The sequence below is a fragment of the Strix uralensis genome, chromosome 8, assembly GCF_047716275.1.
Source record: "Strix uralensis isolate ZFMK-TIS-50842 chromosome 8, bStrUra1, whole genome shotgun sequence".
NCBI lineage: Eukaryota > Metazoa > Chordata > Aves > Strigiformes > Strigidae > Strix > Strix uralensis.
This window is the reverse complement of record NC_133979.1, coordinates 7,808,524-7,834,302: the sequence shown is the minus strand read 5'-3', so window position 1 is coordinate 7,834,302 and position 25,779 is coordinate 7,808,524. Positions and strand designations below refer to the sequence as shown.

At 43.6% G+C, this 25,779-nt stretch overlaps 2 protein-coding genes across 6 annotated transcripts in view; one reads left to right on the top strand and one right to left on the bottom strand.

The window, feature by feature from the left end:
• The window catches only part of FAF1 (Fas associated factor 1), a 172,055-nt gene extending 157,804 nt beyond the window's left edge, over nt 1-14,251 (bottom strand). Inside the window, exon 1 of one of the 2 annotated variants that reach the window (XM_074876081.1) lies at nt 13,878-14,251. In XM_074876081.1, coding sequence (XP_074732182.1) covers nt 13,878-13,922 — 45 coding nt within the window. In that variant the 5' untranslated portion in view covers nt 13,923-14,251. Of the gene's footprint in view, nt 1-2,020; nt 2,048-13,877 lie in introns of those variants that run through there. The other variant, XM_074876082.1, reaches the window with a different exon arrangement.
• Nucleotides 14,252-19,186: 4,935 nt separating this feature from the next.
• On the top strand, nt 19,187-25,428 carry CDKN2C (cyclin dependent kinase inhibitor 2C). Of its 4 annotated transcripts, XM_074876085.1 has the most exons (3): nt 19,187-19,471; nt 19,838-19,978; nt 23,560-25,428. In XM_074876085.1, the coding sequence occupies exons 2-3, from the start codon at nt 19,850-19,852 to the stop codon at nt 23,932-23,934; spliced, it is 504 nt and encodes a 167-aa protein (XP_074732186.1). In that variant the 5' UTR covers nt 19,187-19,471; nt 19,838-19,849; the 3' UTR covers nt 23,935-25,428. The 4 variants fall into 4 exon arrangements, with proteins under 4 accessions (XP_074732186.1, XP_074732187.1, XP_074732184.1 ...); XM_074876086.1 differs by lacking the exon at nt 19,838-19,978; XM_074876083.1 differs by lacking the exon at nt 19,838-19,978 and having other exon boundaries at nt 19,187-19,501.
• The last annotated feature ends 351 nt before the right edge of the window (nt 25,429-25,779 follow it).

Here is a 25,779-nt window from a genome sequence, read left to right as displayed (position 1 = left end):
TCAAGTCATACTCCATCAGTAAGACAAAAAAAAAAACCCAAGTAAAATTAAAGTTTGCTTCCTTTTAACTGCATCACGCCATGCAAGATAAATTCAAGAAAATCATGTAGTTTGCATGTCTTTAATTTTCTCTAAGAAATTAAGCATACAAGACAGGTAGTCCCTCACTGGTAAGCATGACGTGATGTCAAGGACTCTGTAGTGGCAGATTAGTCCCAGAACAACCCGGCCTGCTTCTGCCTTTGTTTCCTTTACGGAAACACATGCAGGAAACCAGCAGGTTTTGTGAACAACAAAATTAATAAAGTCTGGATCCTCACGGCTTTGTCACTCATCCATAATTGCAAGGGCTGACTTAAGCTTTTCCTAGAGCCAGAATATTTAGAAGAGCTTCTTTTGATGGACTTCTTTCCATGTTACCTGGCTGTATTTTCAGGAAATTTGGAATAATTTAATTGGTATGAGCCCAGGGGACACCTGGGCACCATAAGGCTATATGCCTTAACTTATCTAGGAAGGCAGACTAAAAGTCACGTGGTTTACTATTGATTTTTTGCTCATTTTTACACCTTTCATTCTACCCAAGCAAGAAACAAACAAAAAAAATAGTTGAATAGGAAAAAAGAAAAAAAATCACGTTAAATTTGCACAGAAACAGAAGGAAAAAACACACCTTCAAAATACAAAGTAAATGAGCTCCAAAGATGCAAAAACACATCTTTGTTACTATTTATTATAAGCAATGTTATTATAAGCAAGTAAAGTGATAATTGCTGGGATCTTTTTTATTCACAGATTGTATTCAGATTTATTTTCATGAGACCTACTTATTAAAAGGCATTAAATATTTTAGAAGAAAATTCCTACTGGAATACTAACTCTCAATTCAACCAACAGCCAGCACATCCTCTAAGTCATCAAACCAAAAGAAACAAACCACCACAGTAAAGGTAAAACCTTCAAGGCTCACTTGATGTGTAAACTTTTTACACATCAAAAAGAAACAGAAGAATTTTTTTCGAAGGACAAAGGGGAAGAAAAGTTAGAACAAGTTCCTCCTCTTCTTCCTCCTCTCTGCATTTCCTCTAAAGCTAGGATAGCATTTTTGCCCTTCACAGCAGCTCCAGAGACTGTGCAGTCTCTTCTGTGGGTTTTTCAGACCACACAAGAGGAAAATTAACATGAAGATGAGAAAACTATTGCTTTGCACTGAATGCATAAAATCAGATTATGAAGACAAAGTTATTGAATGTTAAAACAACTTTCTTAGCATCCTGCTTTTCTAGGCCAGGTGTTTCCACCAGACAGATTTAGATTTGCATATAATAAAATTTCAGAGTGTTTCTCCAATTTTTTTTCAGGTAGCTTCGCAGATTAACCATCACCTTAGTGATGGAGAGCTTACCCTTGGAAAGATTCACAGCTAGCCATTAGGGGTCCTACTTAACTGGCACAGTAACCTTAATCACTATTACATAAAAGAAGCAAAGTAGCCACTGAGGAAACAATTCAGTAGGAGAAAAGTCAGAGGGCAGACAGACTTCAAGGCATTCAAGGCAAACCTAGGAACTGCTTCCAGAAAGCTATAATGCAGGATGACAGACTTGGTCTTCTAAATCCCTTGCAGGGTGGTCTGACCCCAGCAGCCGTAACAGCTGGATCTGAGTTTTGAGACCCTCTGTGACCCCCCACCTCAACAGCCCAGGCTTTAGGCTACCTCCACATCACAGGAAAGCAGCTGACTTCCCCATCTGGCAGCAGCTGCTGTTGAAAATGCTCCTCCGGCACCTGCTGCAGAGATCCAGGCAGTTGTTACACAGCGAAGCTGGAAGGGACAACTGCTGCTGCTAACACAGAGAGCCAGGCTGTTACTTCTGCAAAAGCTGGGAAAGCAGAAAACAGCTGTTGCTGACTCAAATACAGAGTCAGGCTACTGTTGCCCCGACAGATAGTGGGTGGCAGTTGTTGCACAGAAGCTGGGAGCAAATGGTATTTGGCAGCAAGGCAGAATTCGTCTCACCTGTGGCACCATTCCCCTTCTTGCCAAGGCAAAATGCAGCCGTCAAAAGTATCCAGAAGACACGTTCAGCCTAACAGCCAGAAGTTAGATATGGAGGACTTAGAAGTCTGCCTCTCTCAACATTTTTGCTGAACAATTCAGTATTTCCTTTGACTACCAACAGTAGCTATATTTTCTCCAAACAGGGACCACCTCTAAGCTAACCCAAACTAGGCTTTAGCCTAGAACATTTTGCACAACAGGTCCAGGCCCATTAAAATCAGGCAGACAAATGGGTGTGAATTACATGGTGCACCAGTCTCTCCTGTAACAGCCAGCTGGGAAAAAAAAAAAAAAAAATCTCACTTTATGCCTAATATCCACATGCACTCTGCAGTTAACGTCCTCAGCTGCAGCCTCCTGCAATAATTTAGAGCAGATGCAAATACAGGTACCATGCTCAGTCCACGTAACCAAAAGGATAAAATTGGAGCCATATCTCCATAACTCAGTACAGCAACAAACTCAGACAACTGATCTCCATGGTAGTGACACCAGTTGTCAACAGACTTTCTCCCTCTCGCTAATATCACATCCATCTGTCTCAGAATAAGACTAAGCTACTGTGATTCAATCTGATGTCTAGTCCTCAGACATTGAAACAGCTGATACAGACTCTCCTGTGCTGGATGAAAAAGGAGAGCAAGCTTTCTGTCACTAGCATTTTGTGGCAACTGTAGCTCAGTCCATCTTTTTTTTTAATATTGATACAAAACCACAATGCCCAAAGAAACAACTACATTAAGGCACCAAAAGATTCAACTTTGGAATCTCCTACAAAACCCAGGAAGCCAGCATTAATACATCTCCATCCACTGCAACTGCACAGACAGCACCCTAGGAAATGCTTACTTTGAAAAGTACCCAATAAGTTTTTATCACTAGGTACAGCAATTAACTTGAGCTAACTCTATTCCGCAAAGATATATGAGGTTTTAAAGAGAAATCAGAAACGCTGGCAAAGAAAAAATATTGTTAAAATCAATTCATTAGCCCTTCAGTAACTTACTCTTCAAAAGGTAAGAGTGACTAGAAGCATGGAAAACTCTTCTCAAGTACAGGCCACTAACCTGCTCAGGAGTATGGCAGAATTCTCCAGATCAGCAGCTTAAAACCAAAAAACACTCAGAGCTGTTCTTAATAGCATATGAGATATAGCAATATCTCATATATACTTACCTCCTTGCATACTTCCTCTGCAATAGAACCATAATTTAGTTTGCTGGTTTATTCACCTCTTCAATTACAACCAGACAGATCAGTTCACAGAAACACTTCAGCTTTCCATCAGGTTTTATAGATCTCCAAAGACAAGTCTACAGCCTCTCCGGGCAGCTTGTTCCACTGCTTCACCACCTTCACTGGGAAATTTTTCTTCCTTACGTTTAACTGTAATTTCCCTTGCTGTAACGTGTATCCCCTGCCTCTCACCCTCAGACTGTGCAACTCCAAGAGAAATTTGATTCTATGTTGTCTGCTATCACCCACTGTACAGTTGAGACAGCAACTAGATCTCCCCTTAGCCTTCTCTTCCAGGCTACACAAATCCAGCATCTCTAACCTCACCTTTCACAAAACATACTCCAGCCTCCTCCCCTCCCAGGCAGCTCTCCACCAGACTTGCTCCACTTTTTCAATGGAGGGACTGATATTGGACACAGTACTCCTGGTAGTAGTGGAGCCTCACCAGTACCAAGTAGAGGGGAAGAATGGCCTCCCTCAGTGTCATGGCATACCAGTGCAGCCTACTACGTGGCAACTACTTCTACTAGAAGAACCATAATTCCCTTTCTAAGCATTCCTAATAAAAATCAGGTTTCTGGATGTAGGATTTTTAAAACAACCCAACCCAAAGTTTCCTGTTTCTAGAGTGAAATGTAGTATCTTGCTTCCTTTTCCCATCCCTTATGAGGAGAATGGCTCAGTAACCAAAGATAATAATTAAAAGTCTACAGAGCAGCCAAGGGCAGCTCCAGATCATATCTGCTAGCAGTCTACTTAAACACAGAAAGCTTTAGGACACTAATTCACCCATAACATATTAGTAAATGAGAACATTTTCTTGAAAATTCACACATACACTGTTGCAACCGTAATTACTTCAAGGCAACTGAAACAAAGCTTAACAGTTGTTCCCCAAAACCAGGTTAAGTTAAACCAACATGCTCAGCCAAGCAAGTAAAGACTTTAGTACCATAATATCAGATTTAGGATCCATGTGTAACTCCCCTCTAGGCTATGAAGAGATTCAGCACATTTGGACACTCAAATCTGAGGTTTTTTGGTACTTCAGCTCTTCTCATTGCAAAGTCCCGCCTATCTCAGGACCACCTCCACAGACTGCAACATCAGGTACATACATGCCCCTCTGTGGCATCCCCTATCATTCTAACCTTGCAACAACCCTACTGATGTAATGAGACTGTTCTTATTATGAGTCATCCATGGTTATTAAATTAACTTTTACTTCCTTCTGTTTTAGACAAACACTTAAAAAAACCCATCCAGGCATACGGACTGAGACACAAACTGAAAGGTCACCTACTCAAACATCTAAATGAAGAGATAAGAATGCTTCTCTGTTTTTACATAACTTGGAAGATCATCTGGTAAAAATTAAGCAGATTCACCAGCTGTTCACTTAACGAAAACAAGCTAATACACTTACCAGTATCAGAAATTGAGAAACGGTTTAGGCAAATATGCCAGACTAAAGTTTTGCCCGATGCACTTCCCACCCCCAACTATTTACAAGCTTCACAGTTCTACTATTTGAGCACCACCTTAAGCATAAGGAAGCATTAGTCCCTTTCTGCAGGAGGAATGGGGAGCAAAAAAAAAAAAAAAATTATATTTCTGAAGGTCACAGAAGACATTTCTACCTATTAGTTACCAACCAGACAAGAGTGAACTTTGCCCATGCTCTGAGATGACCGCAAGCCTTCTGAACAAAGCAAGCGGGGTACGAAGTCTAAACTGGTAGCACGAAGCTCTAACCACTTCTTAGCAGAACTAGCTAACTTGGCACCATGCTAACCACTTTCAAATGGTTTTCAGCAGACTTTGAACAGTTTCAAGACTCTAGAGCAAATTCTGCTTCCAGAATACCAAGGCACATCCCTAGGAAGTCCATGAACTGAGCCAAGACATGAACTCTAGCCTCTCAAGCCCCATGCTAACACTCTAGCGTTTAAGTCACATGCACTACATACAAAGAGCAGTGCTCAAACTGAATTAAAAACCAAAACAAAAGTCAGTACCCATTAATTAGTACTCTGGACTACTAAACCCATTTGTCTTTCCTGAGGTCTGAAGACAGCCTTTACCCAACAACCACAAAAAGCTTTAATTAGGATTGTCCCAAAGTTTCTGTGCTTGTTTAATTCTTTTATTAAAGGTAAAAACCTCAAGATTTCCTGAATCACAGTCATTTTGCTCTTACACAATCTTACACATTATCACATAAGAAGAAAATCTGATGAAAAACAGATAAAAACTGCAGGGGTCAGACTTTTGCTTGCTGGATATTTGCAGTCACCTCCTTTCTCCTCATTGCCTCAAAAATGGTAGAACCTTAAAAATACTAACAAATAAATAAAAGCCACTTTCTAGATAAGCACACAAAGGAAGAGTACTAATCCATACAAAAAATATTTTACTCAACATTCCAGAAACACTCATATTTTTTTGGTAAAAAACAGGACCACAAGGAACGGACATATTCTTCAAAACCTGGAAATGGTGTCCAAAATAGGGAAACAGAAGAACACTCAAATCCCAGCAAAGCACGGGTCATACCATAACGCAGGCCAACAAGGACTGCAAAAAACCCCATTTCTCTAAAGACATAAAAATTACATAAGCTTTTAAAAGCATCAGGGTGAGGAAGCCTGCCAGCAAGTCAGTGGAACCAAAGGAAGAAGTATTCAAAGAAATTAAGGACATACTGGAAAAGCTAAATGAATTCTGTGAGCTCACATTCACTACAGAGGAACCTAGGGACCATCCTATAACAAAGCTGCTCTTTACAGAGAACTCTTCCATCATAAAGTGTCAGAGATATATAGAACAAACCACCAGGACCAGATGATAGTCCCCAACATTTCAAATGAACTTAAATATGAATTTTTCACAGCAGACTGCTCCTTAAATCAGCCTTAATTAAAGGTTAAAACAACCTCACATTCCCACAGTGCTGACAGCATTTTGGTGAATTTTATTGGGGTGCAAACCAGAAGGGGTTAAGTTTTCTACAGTTCAGACAAATTTCTGTACCATAAGAAATAGCAGAAATTCCAATAAAGCATATAGATTAGAATTAGTATATACATGAATATATATGACATACTGAGTAAAAGTGAACACAGCTTCTATAGAAGAAACTCATATATCACAAAACTACTCAGATGTCTCTGAAGAGCTCAGTCAGTTGAAGGACGCAAGACTAACTCAAGCTGACACAGTTTATTTCCAAAGTCTTATAACAAACCCCATCAAGCTCTTAAAGCGCTGACTCCCAGAAAATAGGATGAGGCAAATCCATTCAAACTCTGTTTCTTTCGGCTCTTTCCTAAGGATCAGCCACTGCTGCAGATGAGACATTAGGCCAGATGGGTCTTCGATCTGAGCTGATATGGCACCTTTGATATTTGCTCACACAAACAACCTGACCTTTAAAAAAAAAAAAAATAATAGAGGTGACTCAGTTTCAGAGTTCTTGTCTTTACAAATTGTTTCCTGCAATAGGCAAAATATGAAATCTGTATAAAATAACTCAAGGGCTAACGTACTCTGTTCTAGTTTCAAAACATCTCTTAAGAACTTCAGCTTTAATGAACTATCTTTTGAAAGCATAACTACTCCCGCAGAACAAAGACCTGCTCAACCAGTTAGACATAGAGGACCAGTAGATGACTACTTTGATAGACCAAACAACATGTAACGCATACATTAGGGCTTTAGTTTCCTCTTTGAGCAGTTTGTTTTCACAATCTCACATTATCTAGTCAACTCTAAAAAATGGTATTAATTAGTAGGTATCAACACAACCAGTAAGCATGTCATTTCCTTTCATCCAAATTATGAGGGATGAGTAAAATGTTACGTACTTCCCCAGGCTTTTTGTTCTAGTTCTTACAGTAGTTATAAGAAAGGACTCATCTAATGGCTGCCTCACAAATGCACAAACTTATCCTCTGACTAAAAAAAAAAAACATTAAGTCCTATCAAAGATATGCCATGTCGTTCCTTTAATAAGCTATTAACTCTTGCTTCTATTAGGGAAATGCATGAAAACTAGGCTTGCAGTGGTAACTGAATCATAAGAACTGCCTAAAGAGAGGTGAAAATTCTACCCTTCCAGACTTTCCAGCATCAGTGCAATATTGTCAAGATGGGAGACTCTCAGGACCCCTTAAAACATGTAGCAAATCACTCAAAGCCTCATCCTCTCCTCTTTCACACCTCCTTCCACCCAAAAATATGAACTCGGTAAGTGTGTTTACTGTAAATGATCCTTGCTTACCAAGAAGTATTAGCCACATTTTATTTTCAATGTGTCAAATAATTTTCACATTACCTTTCAATGAAAGCACATTCCTAGCCTCTGGGAGTATATATAAGTAATAATTTCAATATTATAATTAGTATTAGTTGTCATGGCATTTGAAAAAGGATCCTACAGCTACCACCTCTCAATCTGTTTCAGTGACCTACTAACCCAAATACCTAGATGAATGGGCTGAGGGAAATGGTGACATGATTGCTATGATGTGAAGAGTCTTTTCAAGGTAATTGAATGAAAAGAACAGCATAAATCTCTTTCTAAAGATGAATTGGGGCTCCACTGGTAAATTATTTAGGTTTTTACAGCAGGACTGTAATGCACACAAATCATAGTATCCTCTTTCTTCTCTATAAATGTCAGACAGTATTTCTAATTAACTATCTGTCCTTATATAGGAGAAATTAGCTGGCTTTTCCATGAACAGCTATCAGTGGAAATATCAAAGTTATCATGTTTCTAAATGGACATCACTCTTACTCCAATTTCTTATTTGTGACTCTGGAATCCACTTCACCTTCAGTTTAAAGGCCAGAAAGGTGACTAGTAAATCAAACTAGCTTTGCTCTGATGAATATGAGCTTCGGGATTACAGCTGAGTCTAAAAGCATCTAAAGAAATTAAACTGTTGATTCTTCAGAAACACAAAGAACAAATTAATAGAAGCAATAGTCTTGGTAGGAGACAACAACAATCAAAATAACAAAACTAACACACACTAAGCATGGAGCATGCTTTTATCATGTCTCTCGACCCTAAGGCCATTTACAGCAAACAAAAAACAACTGTGTTGCAAACCAAGAGGTCCAGCTACCAGTTCCAATGCTGTTACTGACTGTAATGCACAAAACTGAAACATGATAAAAAGCAACAAGAATTAAAAGGAATTCTAATCAAAATGTAAATTAAGAGGCCTCACAGGTATGAACTTCAGCATCCTACAGTGTCCTAAAGTCCTATTTCTTACACTGAAAAACAACCCTGTTAACTATTTCAAAATTTAGCTAAGGATATAGTAACCTATATCCACAAAAAAAGGTCAGGTGAAGCAGCACTGAGCATCTTGGCACCTGACTATTAGAAACCTAGCAGTGTCCACTTCTACCTACAGATACCCAGTATGAGGGTATGAAGAAACAAACTTGTCTATCCCAAACTCTGATTTCTAATGTATAGAGTACTGGATTGCCTTACAACTACTATGGAGAGAGTTGCAGAACTCAGTCCAGCTGGTGTGCTCAGGGAGCACCCACTGCATTATATTCTACAGAGAGGCCACACAAAACAACAGTTTGGGATGAGCAAAACTGAAGTTTTAAGCTCAGACAGATCTGAACACATATAAAACTAGATATTTAGGTGCCTAGGGAGACTTTCTGCTGAAAATGTAGGCCTCCGAGAACTTTAAACATAAGTTGGAGGACAGTTTCCAAAGATTTCAACTTTGACTGGAAATCTCTTCAGCACCTATCTTTTGTTGAGGATCTTATTCCAAGTCAGTTGTCAAACACTTCACAAAAAGTCTGCAAAGAAATCAAGAACAGTCCTTTCTGCTCCAATGCCTTAATGACAGAACACCACCTTTTCTTTCAGAAATCAATGTTAAGGGCATCAACTTTGCTATTTGTTCAGAACCCCTTAGTGGATGGTTTACCCTTATGGAGAATGGTTGAAACACTCTTTTCAGCCCCCAGCATAAGTCACAGTTCATGGCAAGAATCAAGGGTACTGACCCAAAGCTATTCCTGATCTGCCTACCTTTTTCACCCATCAAATTTTCATACTAGCAACAACTTAAAAGCAACAGAAAACCTGAGCCAGCATGCCAACACACAGAGAAGAAAGCAAAGCTCCCTTAGCACCCCCTCAAAAGAATGAATACACATGTAAATTCTGCACATAGACTGTTAGACAGTGAAAACAATATGCATAACTGATATAATCTTGAATAGGGCTGATGCAGACAGATGTTTTTCATAACGACAAAAAAATTAATTAAAATATATCTTGTCAGTTATTTAACAGCACTGTGTTAACTTTCAAGTGAAAAAGATTCTCCAGTTTCTTTAATTTTCGCCATTCCAGAAGGCAATGAGTAATTTGAATTATGGTTAAATCTCAAAAAAATTAAAATAAATAATAAGCTGATGTATCAATGTCACAGTCAATTTCATAACTTAAAACATGATTATCTAGCATGCTTTCTCACCTTTCTGTAACTGATGGCAATGAGGTTCTTCCTTCCCAACTCCCCCTTGCTCCTCCCACAAACCTCTGTTTTTATGAAAAAGATTGACACAAAGGCGAAGTTTGAAAAAGAGACTTTATATACATGTGTGTGAATGATACCAAAGCAGTCTATTACCCAGATGAAAAAAAAAAAAAGCAAGAAGAAAAACCTCACATAACTGTTTCACAATGAACATAGATGAAAGGCAGAAGAAGAAAACTATTAGATATCTGTTGCTACAATGAAAGGCAAGGATTTTTGAGTTTTGCCTTTCCCCTCTGAAGCCTTCCTGCCCTGACCAAACCTTGAGCTACTTATGTAATTTGGTGAATGAAAAATGAGACTTCTATGAAAAACTTCCTTTTGAAGTTCCATGTGCCAGATATTATCATAATATATGGACACCCAGAAGCTGGCAACTCCCACAATACTCCAACCCTTAGGCCCACTCTACATTTGGAATTGTGAGGACAACCACATGGCATGAATAAAGTGGTCCTATAGGTGAACATGACTTATAATGACAAAAAGGTATTCTTACTAATTACAGTCTCCCATCCTAAATGAAGCTGTAAAAACAAAAGTAAAGGTGCTAGCATACAAAAATGCTCATGTTTGACACTTCTGCCAGTACTCAAGGATTGTTTTTTATTCCTGAACAGTTTAACTATGCCAATTTAACTAGCTCAGTGCAACTAAAGTTTGCAATTTAAAAAGATGAAAAAAAATATCAAATATCTATTTTCTTTATAATGAAAAGTGGACCCCAAACCTCATAGATTATGAATATATTTGTATTATGTGAGTACCTGGGTATCCCACTGGAGATACAAGAACATTTTGCAGTTAAACAAAACAAACAAAAGAACAGAGATGTTAACAAAAATCAGTAGAAATTATATGCCCTTAATTCCCTCCCAGTACATGAGGTATGTTGCATCATCACTCTTTAACCAATTCACATATACTTACCTTTTTAAAGAATTTATGCTACAAACAAAAGTTGTTGGGTTTTTTCCTATGGAGTTTTTCCTACATGCCAATGACACTTTGTGGAGAAATTCTGAATTGCATTTACTAAAACAGCTAAAACCTGTTTGTGCGCTTAACTCCACTACTTTAGCTACTTCCACTGAAAACAATCAGACCACTCATGTATAAAGCTAAGCTTCTGCATAATCTTTCCTAAGTGAGGGCCTAAGAAGGAAAAGTTAGACAGGTTGCTTATACAGCCCACATGCATGAATACATACTTTGTACTCCTCAGGTAGCATACAGTAACCTCATTAGAAAAAGGAGAGGGAAAGAAAATTAGTTATAAACCACACAGAACAGGCTTAAATTGTTTTGAGACATTAAGAAAAAAATATTTGGTGGATCACTTACTGTGTTTTACTCTGTAGTTAAAATATTTTATAAAATTATTCAATGTTTGTATGTATACTTATGTATATATACAAAATATTTTTTTAAGTATTTCTCTTTAGTACTTCAGAATGCAGAAGTAACCTGCTACAACAATCAGAGCTAAAAGGAAAAAGCAATTGCAATACAAGATCCTGCTCTAGTTGAAATCAATGGCAGAATCCCTAACAGCTTTGAAAGATACAAAATAAGTCCATGAAAGCTCCACAAAAGCAAACATCGGCATAATCATGACTTCACTGAAATTTTCTTTATGGGAAGGGAAAACTCTTTCAAGTTTTAAAAGTTTAAAGACCACTGCTCTATCCCTCTTAAACATAACCTGAGAAAGGCAAGGGTGAAATGCTGAGGGAAGTTTCCCTCCCAATTTAATTCAGCAAAGATTAGCTAAACAAAACTACAAAGAATTGTTTTTAAGATTCCCAGTGTGTATGACATTCTTCAGCAAGATACCTCACACAAATAGAGAAGATGGCAGCAGAACTCTGAGAAACATTTATTCATTAAAAGGTACAGAAAATACAGAAGGGAAAATCATGCAGAATTACTTTGCACATGTCTTATTTTCCATTTTAAATTCTTAATGAGTCGTAAATTCCATCAAGTATTTAAAATACCCCAAATCCTTTACCGTTTTGTAACAGTCTAAAGATATGAGGCCTAATAATGATTGACATTGTCCTTTACTAATCTGAAGCTTTAACAGCATGACAATTGACAGTTCAGTGTTTCAGAATGAGGCAGAAGCTCGAAATTATTAAAAAAAAAAAAAAGAGGATGAAACAGAAAAACAAAGTTGTCTGCTGAAATACAAGAGGAAAAGGTTTGGGTTCCTTTTAAATAAGAATTGTTATATGATAAAGTATTTCCTGGGTCCTAGGTTCAAACACATTATGTCAGCCTTGGTCTACAACTGGTTTCTGTGACTCCACCACCCATCTGCAAGTTTGCAATAATACTTACTTGTTTTAATGGTACCAAACACTGCAGCTGCTCTTATACCTTTATTAATTGGTTTTGAAACCCAAGCACAAAAATACTGCTGAATGCAAAATAACATTGACACTAAAAATCTTGGAAAGCGGATACAGATTGAAAACTCTATTAAAAAAAAAAAATCTTACGTTCACCAGCCACTAACTTAATCATTATCTGGGATTCCTGAATGTAAGCCTGTTTCAGCTAATAATGTGGGATTCCATAAAAGTCTGTCTCCACTAATATGAGTGCAGAACTGGAGTGAGTTTCCTTTTACACACTGTGTTGTTACTGGAAGACCTCCTTTATGAAACCCCAGCCTTCAAACTGGGATGTCACTCCTTACACACACAAAAGTATCTCTGAGCACTAGAAAATAAAGGATTATTATAGAAACATTTGTTAAAAATTTTAATCAATACAGGTGTAACATACTCAGGTACAGAAAGAGAAAACACTTCCCTGTTATCATCTGGGAACTCCATGTGTTATGTCAGTGAGATATCAGATCTCTTTTGCAAAAGAGGAATTACATAATGTACACTACAGTCACCCTACCTGTAATTCCAAAGAAACACAGAGTAAATGGACTACTTTTTTTAAACTAAATGAAACAGTTTCACTGCTAATAGCTGAGAAACAGTCTTTTAAGAAGTTGAACATAAAGACAGCAGTTTTACAACTCAATCCAAGAATATCCAGGAGCCTATCCATGTTAAGAACAACCACTGCAAATGGAGAAAGCTTAACAAAAAAAATCGATTGAAAAACAAGTATTAAAAAAATACATTCAAATATAATCTGATACCCTTCCAAGCTGCTTCTAGCTCTCCACACTATTCCAAATGCAGGCATCTTCCACTTGTTTGTTTACTTGTTCTTAGAAAAACAATATAAAAACAAGCACTATTAAGAAGCAATATACTAAACATATTAACCAGGCTTCTGAACACATCACTTTTATTTAGAGAAAGACTTTATTCTGGGAATACGATTTAAGAGTTTGAAGTTAAATTATAACCCTTTTGTAGGGAGGAGGAAAGGTAACAAACTTTTAAGGGCATATTCCTCCTTTCTACACAAACATGCTGTTTGGAATGGGGTGGGAAGAGTTTTACCATCATTACAACAGTCATAGGCTGAGGCAACCATGAAGTTATTGTTGATGTTATAATGGAAACACCTCTGTTCAGCGTTAATCTGTAGTACCAGTAAGTGATTCATTACAAACACCGTGACAAATCATGAGGAGCGATGAGTTTTGTATCCTCCCTGGCATTTGCCTCTTCCAAGTGAGCTGGCTCACAGCTGTCCCAGGGCCTGGGTGGTTGTAGAGGGTTGGAACAAGCAAAGTGGATGAAAAAGCTTTTTTTTTTTTTATTAAAAAATGAAACTAAGTTAAAGAAGACATTTTGTTCACGCACCTTGAGAGAAGAGGGCATATGTTCCCCATTTCTGACAAAAAAAAAAAAAAAAAGAAAGAAAGAGCGGAGGCTTTGGAGGGTGGGCTTCACACCCACCACCCTGGACCTTCCCACAAAGAACAAGCAGCACAGCAACGAGGAGAAAGAGAAAAGCAGCGAGAGGCCACGGTTGTGTGGCGGCGGCGGCTTGAAATTTACCTGGAAATCAGCCAATATCATTTCTCGGTCCATGTTGGACGCCATTGCAGCCAGCTGCGTCCCCGGCTCCGCTCTGACCCGCGCACCTGGAGCTGCTGCCGGCGAGGACGGGGCAGGGTGGGAGCTAGGAGCTCATCGAGGCGCCGGGCTCCTCGCAGGCTCCCGCGGCGCCCCCGGGGCTGCCCCGCCTGGCAGCTCCGCGGCGGCCGGGGCGCGGCGGCGGGCAGAGAAGGGGAGCGGGGGGGAGGAGAGAGGCGGGCAGGGGGCTGGGAGCGGGCCGGGGCCGGGAGCGGGCAGCGCTGCCTCAGCTGCTGGCCCGGGGAGCAGGAGGAGGAGGAGGCAGCGCCGCTCCCTCCCTGCCTCCACAGCGCCTGTCGCACATTTTGCCTGTCATTGAGGTCGCAAAGAGGCGCTTTGCGGCCGGCACGTGACCACCCTCCTGTCAAGCGCTCAGCGAAGCCGGGGGAGGGGGTGGGGCCGCGCCTTTCCGGCAGCCGCCGTGACCGCCGCGCCCCCGCCCCGGCCCCGGCGGGAAAGGGGAGCGGGGGGAGAGGAACCCGCGCCGCTGCCCGGCCGAAGGTGCCGGGTCGCGGGGCCGCGGGCGGCCGGTCCGCGCGAACGGCTGAGGGAGCCCGCGGCCCGCGCGTAGGCCTCTCCTGAGGGCACAGACCGCCTCAGCCTGCGGGGAACCGCGGCGGCGGCCCCGGCCCGGCCTCAGAGCAGGGGAGCGGCTCCTCCGCGCGGACGGGGCAGCTCCGGCCCCCAGCCCGGCTCGGCCGGGCGCAGCGTTGACCCGGGGGCTAACAGCCCCCCCTGCCCCTTCCCCCCGCCCCGTCCCCGGCAGGTGGCGGCTCCCCGGGGCCCGGCGGCGGCGAGGGGTGGCCCGGCTGGGCTCCGCCGCTGGCTGCGGCCTAACGGGTCGGCGGGGCCCTGACTGCAGCCAGCCCACGCCGGGTCCGCCACCCGGCGACGGGCGAGGGGAAACGGGCCGCTGCAGCCGCCGGGCGGAGGGCGGCTCCGCCTCCCCATGCGGGCGCGGGGCGTCCATCCGCGCCCCCCGGGGCAGAGGAGCGGGCGGGATCGCGGTGGCATCAGGGAATACAGTGACTCGGTCCCCAGCGCCGTTCGCCTCTGCTCTGCCAACCCGTAACTTTGTGTTCTCTGAGTGACCCGAACCTCCCCGGGGCGGGAGGGGTCGGTAAAACGGTGATTTTCCCCGTCTTCGTACTTCTCTCCAAAGGAGGAAAAGCATTTTCCACAGGTTTCTGAGCCAACAGACCGTGATCTGCACAGCGGCCCTCACTTGAGCACTGTAAGATGCAATTGCATTATGTACCACAGAGAAATATTTTTTTAAAGTAACGCAAATCTGGCTGTAATTTATGCTTTTTAAGTCTGCCTCCTACAACCTGATGCTGTTCACCTACCCCCTTAGCACTGGCATTAAACACAAACACGCATTCGGACACCAGTTTGCTAATTAGTCCAGCATGTTTTGCTCTGCTCTTTGTAGGGGTGTCGCAGCTACCTAAGGTCACGGATACACCAAGCACGTTTCCTATTAGCTAATAAAGCTGCGTGATGACACCATTGAATCGAGTTGTTTTGCCGTTTTTAGGAAACACAGTTCTTTATTGTTTTTTTTTTCTGTCCGTGAGGTTTTTCCACGAGTTTTTCCGAGCTGCGAGCTCCCTGCTGCCTGCCGCAGCAGCCGGGCTGGCACCGGGGGGGAGCTGCAGGGGGGCCCGGCGCGACCACCCACCGCGGCGGGGTCCGGCGGCGGGGAGAGACAAGCGAGCAAACGCTGCGGGCGGGTAGGGGCGGAGGAAAAGTTAAACTGTACCTTCAGGAGAGTCCGTGTTCCCCAGAAAACTACTCCTGGGAATTTGTTTAAAGCCTGTTTGCGGCCGCTGCTGGGGAGCGAGGGCTTCAGGGCGGCCGGGGCGGGTGTCTGGCGGCGGTCGAGTCGTTCAGGGTCTCCGGGCGCGTTGAGGCCGCTTACGATGCAAAGCCAGAGCGTCAGAGAAGTTGGATTTTGCATTTTATCGTGTTCCTGCTCTAGTTTATGTTGGCAGGGTTTGCCAAGAGGTTTTTATTGCCCGCTGACGTTAGCTTAACAATTCGAGCTCCCCACCACCGACCGGAGGGGTGATAAAGTAATTGCCCTCACACCTGCCTTTTTTTTTTTTTTTTTTCCCAGTTTGATGTTGCAGACAGTTCTGTACTAGGTACGAGGTGTGGTGCGATGCCAGGGACAGCCTAGGCTAAATTACGAACAAATCCACCCACACATTACTAGAGAGTAACTATCATAAAGGCTGAAAAGCGAGTTTTAGCAATTGGATTAAAACCAATTCATTCCTGGCACGAATTGAAGCTATAGGTATGTTGTCAAGATGAGTTACACGGCGTTCACGTCTAGTACAGTCATATTTTAAATAATGATATCTATATTAGATCAAAACAGGAAGGATTTGATCCAGAACGTGAAGAAAAGGTGAAAAGCTGCACGTGCCCCACATTGCAGGAAGTTCACGTTCGTGTCACAGCGAAAGTTTCTATTCTCCTTCTCACAACCCCTCACTCCGGGCCACTCGAGGTGGGTTTTTTTTTTCCTCCAACGAGTGTCAGACAAATTAGAGAGCCGGTGGGACAGTCACTTATTTTACTTCTTGCAATGCCCAGCGACAATATCCAGAAGACGTTTTTTCTGCTGATTTTGGAGCCGATTGAGGCAACTCTTTCTGTTTTAGAGGAGTACCTTTATCATTCTTGAAAGGAAATGATCGGGATTAACGAGCTGCTTTCTGCAAAGGTTTCTGACAGACCCACACGGTGAAGGAGGTCTGACAGCATTTTCTGGCAGGGCATCTTTACTTGCAGAAGGCCTGCAGCACCCCAGCTACACTTTACTTAATTTATTCTTGTTATGTGGCATGATTAACAGAAGATGGGGGCTTTGTTCTGAACTGTACAACAAACAAAAATAATGGGGGACTGTAGTAAGACTTGTAGGTCTAGTTCTGCATTAAGGTAACATCTAAGGATTTGAGGCGCCGATGAGTCACAAAAGTCATTTATAAGCTGTCTGACTGAATATTCGAAGTTTTGCATATAAATTCCTTCCTTGTGCAGAAAAGCAACCATATTTGAATACATGGATGCTATTTATACACATATATTTCTACAGTTAACTTAGAAAAGTTATCATTTATATTTTTGTTTACAGACTGTTAGCACTATCACTTCTGGCCGAGAATTATCATAATAAGGCCCTTAAAAATGCGCTTTTTTTCCCCTCCTTTAGTGGGAGCGTGAGTGGGGGTCAGCTGATAATTTGAGCATAGCTGCTTTCCCCGCTCCGCGTGTAGGCGGGGCATTACTTGTCACCTTTGCCTTCTCACAAACAAGCGGGGGTGGGGGAATCAGCACAGGAAAATGTAATCGCGAAAGCAAGAAGCAACCGAAGTTGGAAGGAGGCGCCGAAGTCATACAGACTCCCTCCAGCTGCCCGGGCCGCAGGTTCATTCCCTGTAAAACTGGTTCTGTCCCTGGCGGCTGCAAGTCAGGCCCCGGCCACCCCCTGCCCCTGCCCGGCTGCGGGTCCCCCCCGCAGGGCAGCGCCGGAGGAGCCGCCGCCCCCGGCCACACCGGTCCCCGGGCGAACGAACCTCCCCGGGCTGCATCACGCGTGTTTACATTCAAATTCCCTTTCCCGTCGCGTCCACGCAGAAAACAGGCGAGCGGGTTGTCCCTGCGGCCGATGGGTCACGCACACGCGTGGCAGGCAGCCGTGGCACTGCAGCTTACCTCCCGCGGGCCTCGCTGCGGCAGAACCCCGCCGTCCCGGGGTCCCCGAAACCAAAAGCACTCCGTTTAAGACAATAAATGCTGTTAGGCGGAACGGCGGTGAAATCTCCGCACCGCGCCATCGTCACTCCTTCGCCCTCGGAAGGAAAAGCCAAGCCCTCGCGTCTTCTCGGTGGCTGGGTGCCTTTCTCCCTCAAAATGGCACTTTCAGATCAATCAAGGACACCAGAAACGCGGAAAGTGCTGCCGTGGACGGTCGCCTTCCACCGTTAAGACAACTTGACATTGACCCTTCATCCTTGACCTTGTCCTTAGGGAAAGGAGCCCGCGGCGCTGCCGGGCTGGACCCCGGGGTCGCTGCCCCGCGGGGAGTCGAGCGAGGGCGGCGGGGCCGGGGCCGGGGCCGGTGACCGGGGCCGGGCCCGGGCCCGCTCCCCCCGCGGGCAGGTGGAGACAGCCCGGGGGGAAGCGCCGGACAGAGCCGCGGCGGGAGGCCGCCCTCCCGCCCACCGAGCTCCCCCGGTCCTCCCGCAAGGAGCGCGGCGGATCCCGGTGCTAAAAAAAAAATCTCCGTTTTCTTTCTTTTTTCTTTCTTTTTTTTTTTTTTTCTCCCCTAGGCCTCAGCAGCGCTCCTCCTAAAAGCACCCTGGCTGTTATGGCTGTGGCGGGGCAGCGCCGTGCCCGGGCTGCACGGCAAAGGGAACGACACAAGGCGCTGCGCTGGGGCGCCGGGGCCGGGGCCGGGGCCGGGGCCGGGGCCGGGGCCGGGGCCGGGGCCGGGCGAGGGGCGGGTGCGCGCCGCTGCAGGCCTTCCTGCCCGGCCGCGCCGCAACTCCGCCGCGCCTCCTTAAATCTCTGCCGTTAAAATGTGGGCGGGTGTTTCAACTCAAAAAGCGCTCAAATTTTTTTTCTTTTCAAAAAAAGCTGATGAGGTTAAAAAAAAAAAGGGGGAAAGAAAAAAAAAAAAAGAGAAACCGGCTTCGTGTCCGTAGGAAACAGAAGTAGCGATTGTTTGTGCTTAAAAAAGGGGGAGCGCAAAGTCGCGGGCGGAGGCAGCGACCGCGGACCGGCAAGTGCAGCTTTATTTCGCGAAGTTGAAAGCGGAGGCGAGCGCCCGCTGTCACTGAGCGCCGGGAGGCTGCCGAGCACCGCTGGGCCGGGGCAGCGGCGGCCACCAGCGCAGCCCCTGCTCCCGCCCGCAGCTCGCCCGCCGCTCCCCGGCCGGGGTGAGAGGCGCGGCTGTCGCCGGGGAGCGCCCGGCGGAGCGCGGCCAGCGACGGCGGGGCCCCGGCGGGCGGCGGAGACGGACCCGCTCCGCGGCTCCTCCGCGCCCTGAGCGCGGGCGGCGGTACGCGGCAGCCGTCGTCTCTCCCCCCCCCCCCCCCCGCCCTCCGCCGCTCCCCACGCCCCCCCCCCGCGCCGCTACCGCCGGGCCCGCGGACCCGCCGCCCTCCTGGATGCTCCGGAGCCGCCGCCGCCGGGGGCGGCCGCCGGGCGGGATCGCGCCCGCCCGCTGCGCGGAGGCTGCGCGGGGCCGCGGGAGTGAGGCTGCTGCGCGGAGCCAGAGCACCAAGGGAGCGAGCCCGGCGGCCGGGCAGCCGCTGCCGCCGCGCCCGGCCCTCCGCGGGCGCGGCTCGTCCTTCTCTTCCCTGCTCGGCCCGGACTAGAGGCGGCGGTGTGGGATGAAAGGGGGCATCCCGAGCGGGACTTGGATGCACACTGCTACGGAAGAACTTTTCCTCGGAGCTGTTGCTGCTAAGTCTCAGATCCCGACTGTGAACAGGGTGGGTTGTCTTCTTCTTCAAAGATCTCAGGTCTGAGTGAGTCTCCGGTGTACGTGTATATATGTTACCTATAACATATATAATATATTGCATAGCTATTAATCTATTACCCCTCGAAAGTGGCCAAAGTCTTTAATAGGAGTTACTCTATATGTGGAAGCAAAGAAATCTTCTTTCAAGTGGAGCTGCAGTTTTGCTGAATAATCACGTGTGAGTTAGGGGCGGGCTCTTGGCAAGGAGGTTTTTTACGAGTATTTACTACAAGGTCTACTCCAGAAGATTAACCATCCCAATCCTTCTGTCAGTCTCCGATGCCATGCCTGGTTAAAAAAAAAAAAAAAATCTCATCTTTTTTCCGATCGTCAGTCACCCTAAAGAATGGCCGAGCCTTCTGGGAACGAGCTGGCGTCCGCGGCTGCCAAGGGGGACCTAGTGCAACTTACTAATTTGTTGCAAAAGAATGTAAACGTCAATGCACAAAATGGATTTGGGAGGACTGCGCTGCAGGTTGGTATCCAGAGAGGGAGAAAATATTTCATCACTGGTACCTACGTGACCCGGGTTTCCAAAAAAGACAACGTTTTAAACAGGCTGGTGGATGAAATTCGAGTGGTTTTTCAAACTCGTTGGATGCCATATTTTATAAGTTTAGTGGCTCCAACTCCCTAAAATGACGTACTTGAAATAAAAGTGGTCAAAACCATTATTTCAATCGGGGATCACCCTCAACGTCAAACGGGCTACGAGTTTGCTAATATTTTGTAACTTCGTGGGGAGGAGGCAAGGAATGAAAGAGCTGAGATGAAAAGAAATCAGCTTAGGTGAGCAGGATTTCATAGCAGGTCTGTAAACACAAATGTGCTGTTCTCTGAAGCTTAGGATTTATCCTTTTTTTCTCCTTTTTTTTCCCCTGCAATATGCTTTTAAAGCGGGACTCGTCTCGGTTCTGGGGTCTGCTGTAGATGGTACTTTTCCTTTATACTCTGTTTGGGAGGAATGACCTTTCTCATTGGGAAGCATGCTGCTCACAACCGAGCACCTTCGATGCACATTAAGAGTTAGTCCTTCGAGTTAGGGTTCCAGCTGAATCACTTGCTTTTTCATTCATAATTAAGGCTCAAAATTTTGCTTTTTTAGATCGGCTATCAGAGCACTGGTTCCAGCTATTTCCTTTCTGATCGTATAGGGTGCTATGTCCTAATTTTTTAAGTGTGTGGCTGTGCAGGCAGGAGTTGGAACTCGTCCAACTGCTAACTATTGGAGATGATGAAAGATTTTGCTTTTAATAATATCAGATAATGATGGTGAAAAGGCTAGAATACCTATCAAATAGTGAAAGAAGTGATTTATAAATCCAGAGAAAAAAATGTGTGGTTATCTGTACTTAAGGTGTAAGTAATGAAATGTGGAAGTGGAGCTATAGGTCTTTTTAATTTCACACACTAGAAAAATCGTTTGTTAACTTCTCCCCCCCGCCCCCCCCCCCCCCCCCCACGCAACAGTGATAATAATTTCTAAAATTGGGGTTTTAAACAGCATAGAGCTTGCGAATGTACCCAAGATATTTACAGCTTTTTGGCTTAACTTCAAAATGTTAGAGCTGGAAAATAAGCACCTCTTGCTAAAAAAGCAGGAATGACCCTTTTTTTGACAATTTCGCTGAAGCTGGAGATCTCTGAGCTCCTCTCTGTCCTGTTAGCACCTAAATAGGGCATCGCATGGCAGTGTAGGCACTTGCAGCAACTTTTAAGAGAGTGAAAGGATTTAAATTAAAAACTTACACAAAGTAACTTCTTTAAGAAAGCAGGAAACATTTAGCTAGCTGGTTTATCCTTGGGACGAGGGCTGGAAACCGTTTTGTCCTACAGTAATGTTTGTTGTTTGTTTTTGTTGGTTTGTTGTTTTTTTTTTTAAAGCAGCTAACTGTCCGTATCCTGAATTAAGGCATATTTTACACAATGACATAGCACCGAGCTATATTAAACACGCATCCGTGTCCTAACAATACTTGTTATCGCTGCCTAATCATAACCGAGTTAATGAACCACAACAAAAATCAAAACAGGAGAATCTGTCGACTTATTTTCAATATGTATCATCCCGAAATGTGCTGTGGGTGCGTGACCACGCTCGAAAGAGCTCTCTGTCAGTGCACTCTCCACAACCGAGATAATCTCTCCATAATCTCTCTCTCAATTAAAATGGAGAGAATGCTCCTATATTAATACCAATGAATTTATATTTTTCCTCTGCATTTATGTTTAATTAAACAACTGCTCAGCTTGTCTTGCTCTGTACTTTTTATTTCTGATGAAGTGTACCTATGCAGGCCTCAAGTACATGTCCTGCCCTTTTGCTCTTCGTCAGACTTATTCAATTAATGCTTTCTCCTTCTTTGCCTCTCTCCCCCCAAGTGAAACTTTGCAAAATAAAGGGCATTTGCTCTACAGTTGTAGCCCACGTCCCAACAGCATCACCTTTTATATTTTTCTCCCCCCTGCATCTTTAACTGAAGCTTTCAGTCCCCTAGCCTGAACACAGAAAACTCCCACTTAAACCAAATACATGATTTGAATTCACAAATAATACAGCCTGGGCTCTCAAAAAGAGATCAAAATGTCCAGATTTTACTAAAGAAAGGGAGATCACAATGCTCTTGTTTTCTTTTGCATCGCTTCCATCTCTAGTCAGAAGTGAAAGAAATGGCACATGCGGAGCTGGAAGCCTTGGGGCACAGAGAAATCTCTTTCCCTGAATCCCAGCCTGTCTTATCTGCACTTTTGCTCTTGTCTGTAGATATAATACACTGGGCTGCTTTACAGTCCAAACGCTGCAGTAATTATATTTATTATAGTTTGTTTTTCTTAAAAAGCCTAATATATATTTTTCACCAGAAGAGTTTTTCAGCAAATCCCTTGTAGAAATTGTACACTATGCTAAATCTAATGCATTGTAATGCTCCTTTATGCAGATAAATTTTTTTATCAAGATTTTCAAATCAATGTGTGGATGTTTCTAAGGAAAAAAAAAGGTTGGTTTTTTTTTTCGAATTTGACACTTACAATGAGACTAGTTACAAGGACAGGAAAATACTGCCTATAGGCTGGAGATTACACATTACCATGCTAATTTTTTGAAAGTCTTTGTGCAAACAAAAAATGAGGAATTTAGGGGAAATCGGTGCAAGCTCTAAAGTCCCAAATAAGAGACATTTGCGTTCTAATTATGACAGTTTTATGACACAATCGAGAAAACTCAAAGAAACGTTTTTTTTTCCCAGAGAAACAGTCAGAAAATCCAATTATTGTTGTTGATTTTTTTTTAAAAAAGGGGGATGTTATTAACAACAGATTATAGCCACAGTTTACTTTTAGTGAAATTATGAAAGTATGATATAATATACTGGTTTTAGAAGAAAACTTCTGGAACTTTGAAACATTCCTTTTAACTTCTCCTTTTTGGGTGACATAATGAAATACAAATATTAGGGAGAAAAAATTCTTCTAGCATTTATTTTTCTTAGCAGACAGAGCTATGGTACAGTCCAAATATTTGTTTTATGATAATGCACAGACAATGTAAACACCTGAAAGCTTATAAAAACACATTCTACATTTGCTGTTGCTGAGGTAAAATATCTGTTCCTCAGAGACCCTATATTTGATGTTTAAAGAGATTAAACAGTAATGCAAAGGTGTCTCAATACTTAGGCAAATAAAACCGAATCATACTTAATTTTCGTATGTTAAGAAACTGAGATAACCCAGGCTAAAAAAAAAAAAAAAAAAAAAAAAAAAAAAGTTGTTGTATCCCCATTCTAAACCACCTATTTCAGACATAAATCTCTCTGAGACACAAAGCTATTACCACCGAAATGATAATAGCTTTCACAATTTCACCGAGTTTAGTAAAAAATACATTTAAAAAAATAGATGTTCTGGTGTATCACTGGTTTTGCAGGGGGGCTCTTCTCTCTGTTTCAAGTGAGGATTGAGCCGTGACAATACCCAGAGATAAGAACTGAGGATCTAAGCCTAGTGCTGGAGCAAACACCCCCGCGGTATTCAACTCTTCTTTTTCTTTCTTAGGTAATGAAACTTGGGAACCCCGAAATTGCCAGGAGGTTGCTCATTAGCGGTGCAAACCCCAACCTGAAAGACAGTACTGGCTTCGCTGTAATTCATGATGTAGCCAGAGAGGGTTTTCTGGACACTTTGCAGACTCTGCTGGAGTTTAAAGCTGATGTTAACATTGAGGATAACGAGGGCAACCTGCCCTTGCACTTGGCTGCCCGGGAGGGGCATGTGCGGGTGGTGGAGCTGCTGCTGGAGCGCGCGGAGTGCAAGGTGGGCCACCAGAACAAGCGGGGGGCCACCGCCTACGACCTGGCCAAGCTCTACAAGAGATCCGCCGTGGTGAAGCTCTTGGAGGACAGCAGCTTCTTCCCTGCAGCCATGAATTAAATCCAATGCGGACGCGCTCTCCTTTGGACACTAAGGCTTTCAGCCGTCTTTTTTTTTTTTTTTTTCTCCTCCTTTTTAATAACATTTGTTGCTACCTTACTTCTATTATTTTTCTTGAATAGCTGATAGCATAAGTCTCAAGAAATTCTAGAGGTGGGTTTTTAGATAATGGAAATATCCACGCTCCCAGCAATTTCTTACACCTGCCATTTACAAAGCACTCATAGACTCAGCCGTGTATATGTTGGTCGCTCATAATTAGCTTTCCAGTACCGAGTTTTGCAATTTATTTTAGGTCATTCGTATTAAGTCACTCATACAAGAGCTACATATTCACATGCTTAACTTTGCTGGACTTTTAAGAAAAGGAAATAGCTTGCTGTGATTTCTCCCACCTCTCAACGCATCCCCCCCCCCCGTCAGGCTTTTTGAAGTCCTGTTTTGGGTTAAAATAGCCTTTTAAGGGGTAACCTGCAACTCCTCGCTCAGGCAGAGCTTGGAGTCAAAGGCTGCTTGGCCTGAGGACAGCGGATGGCGCTTAGAGGCTTTGGGAAATAGCTGCATTTTGACATTAACAAGAGCTTGTAGAAGTAGGTCACTTACTTTCTAAATGTAGATGACACTTTTCCCCTTTGTGTATTTAAACTTTCACCAAGCTGGTTTTGTATTTAGTTACCAGAAACAGTGTAAGTGGTGTTTTTTTGATTGCCAGAGGTTTTAAACAGCTCAGCTCAGTAGTTCGTGTTTACTGAGCACTGAACAAGACGGTTTTTCTAGTTTCAAAACAAGCAGCAGAGAACCATTGTCATAGGCAAGAGGACACGAAGGCTGCAATACAAGTTTTCTGGTCGCTTTGTAAGCTGAGTGCAGTTTAGATGCTCTTTAAGAAATATTTGCTTTCCACCATCTATTCTGTTTTGCCTGGAAAGAAACTATTTTAATGATAGATGCATCTCACAAAACAGGAATATTTGAATACGGTGACATGTAGGAATGATATTCGGGAAGTTATGTTATCGCTTGTACATAAAAAGCATTTAACCATTGAAAATTTTCCATTGCACTACAACTGAGAGTATTCCTAGTATTCAGCAGACTCAAACTCATTTACCTCTCCAGCTACAACAGGAGCTAACGACGCTCAACACCGTATCAGAAAGAGCTTAGTGTGAAACTTTTAACATTTGCACAAGATCTAGTTGTTGGACAGATGGACAGTTTAAAGTGCTTTATTTTGAAGAGTCTAAATTTTAATTGCGCAAAATAGCATGTTTTAAATAAATACAAAATGAATAGTACTTAAAATAGCACTTAAAAGAGGAGGGGGTGTACATTAGTTTAGATTTTAACTCTTAAAAAAAATATTTTAGCCCCACAAAATCAGTTACTACCGTTTCGAAGTAAAAAGTAATCTGCTGAACCTGTCTGTCGCGTTTACTATACGCTCTGTCACACTGCTGTGTTTTCTGATTAAAAACCTCTGTGAAATATGAAGTTTTGCGCGCTTTTGTCATCATTTTTTGTTCACGAGGGATTTAGAGATAATTAATCCAAGCAGTACGACACATAGGATGCATGATTGGGGAAATAACCCACAAAATACCCAGTATAAAGAGCACTCAAACCATCTGAAATATTAAAACCGAGCAACGTAACCCGCAGGTCCCCGAGGTGAAGTGACCCAAAGCACTCTCTGTTGCTATCCATCTTCCTTTCCTCATGTCCTGGAGGATGCTCCTTCTCCCCAGCTAAGTGCCCTGCACTCCTCTTCCAAAGCAGGAATCCCCGCTATCACCAGGATTTCTCCCATTCGCTGCTACAGCAGAGGTGAACACTGAAAGGTAA

Bases quoted from the DNA above. Each gene is read 5' to 3' on its own strand.
- CDKN2C (XM_074876083.1), top strand. From the start codon at position 19,370: ATGAAAGGGGGCATCCCGAGCGGGACTTGGATGCACACTGCTACGGAA. The intron at 19,502-23,559 runs GTCTGAGTGAGT...TTTCTTTCTTAG, and splicing joins TTCTTCTTCAAAGATCTCAG to GTAATGAAACTTGGGAACCC.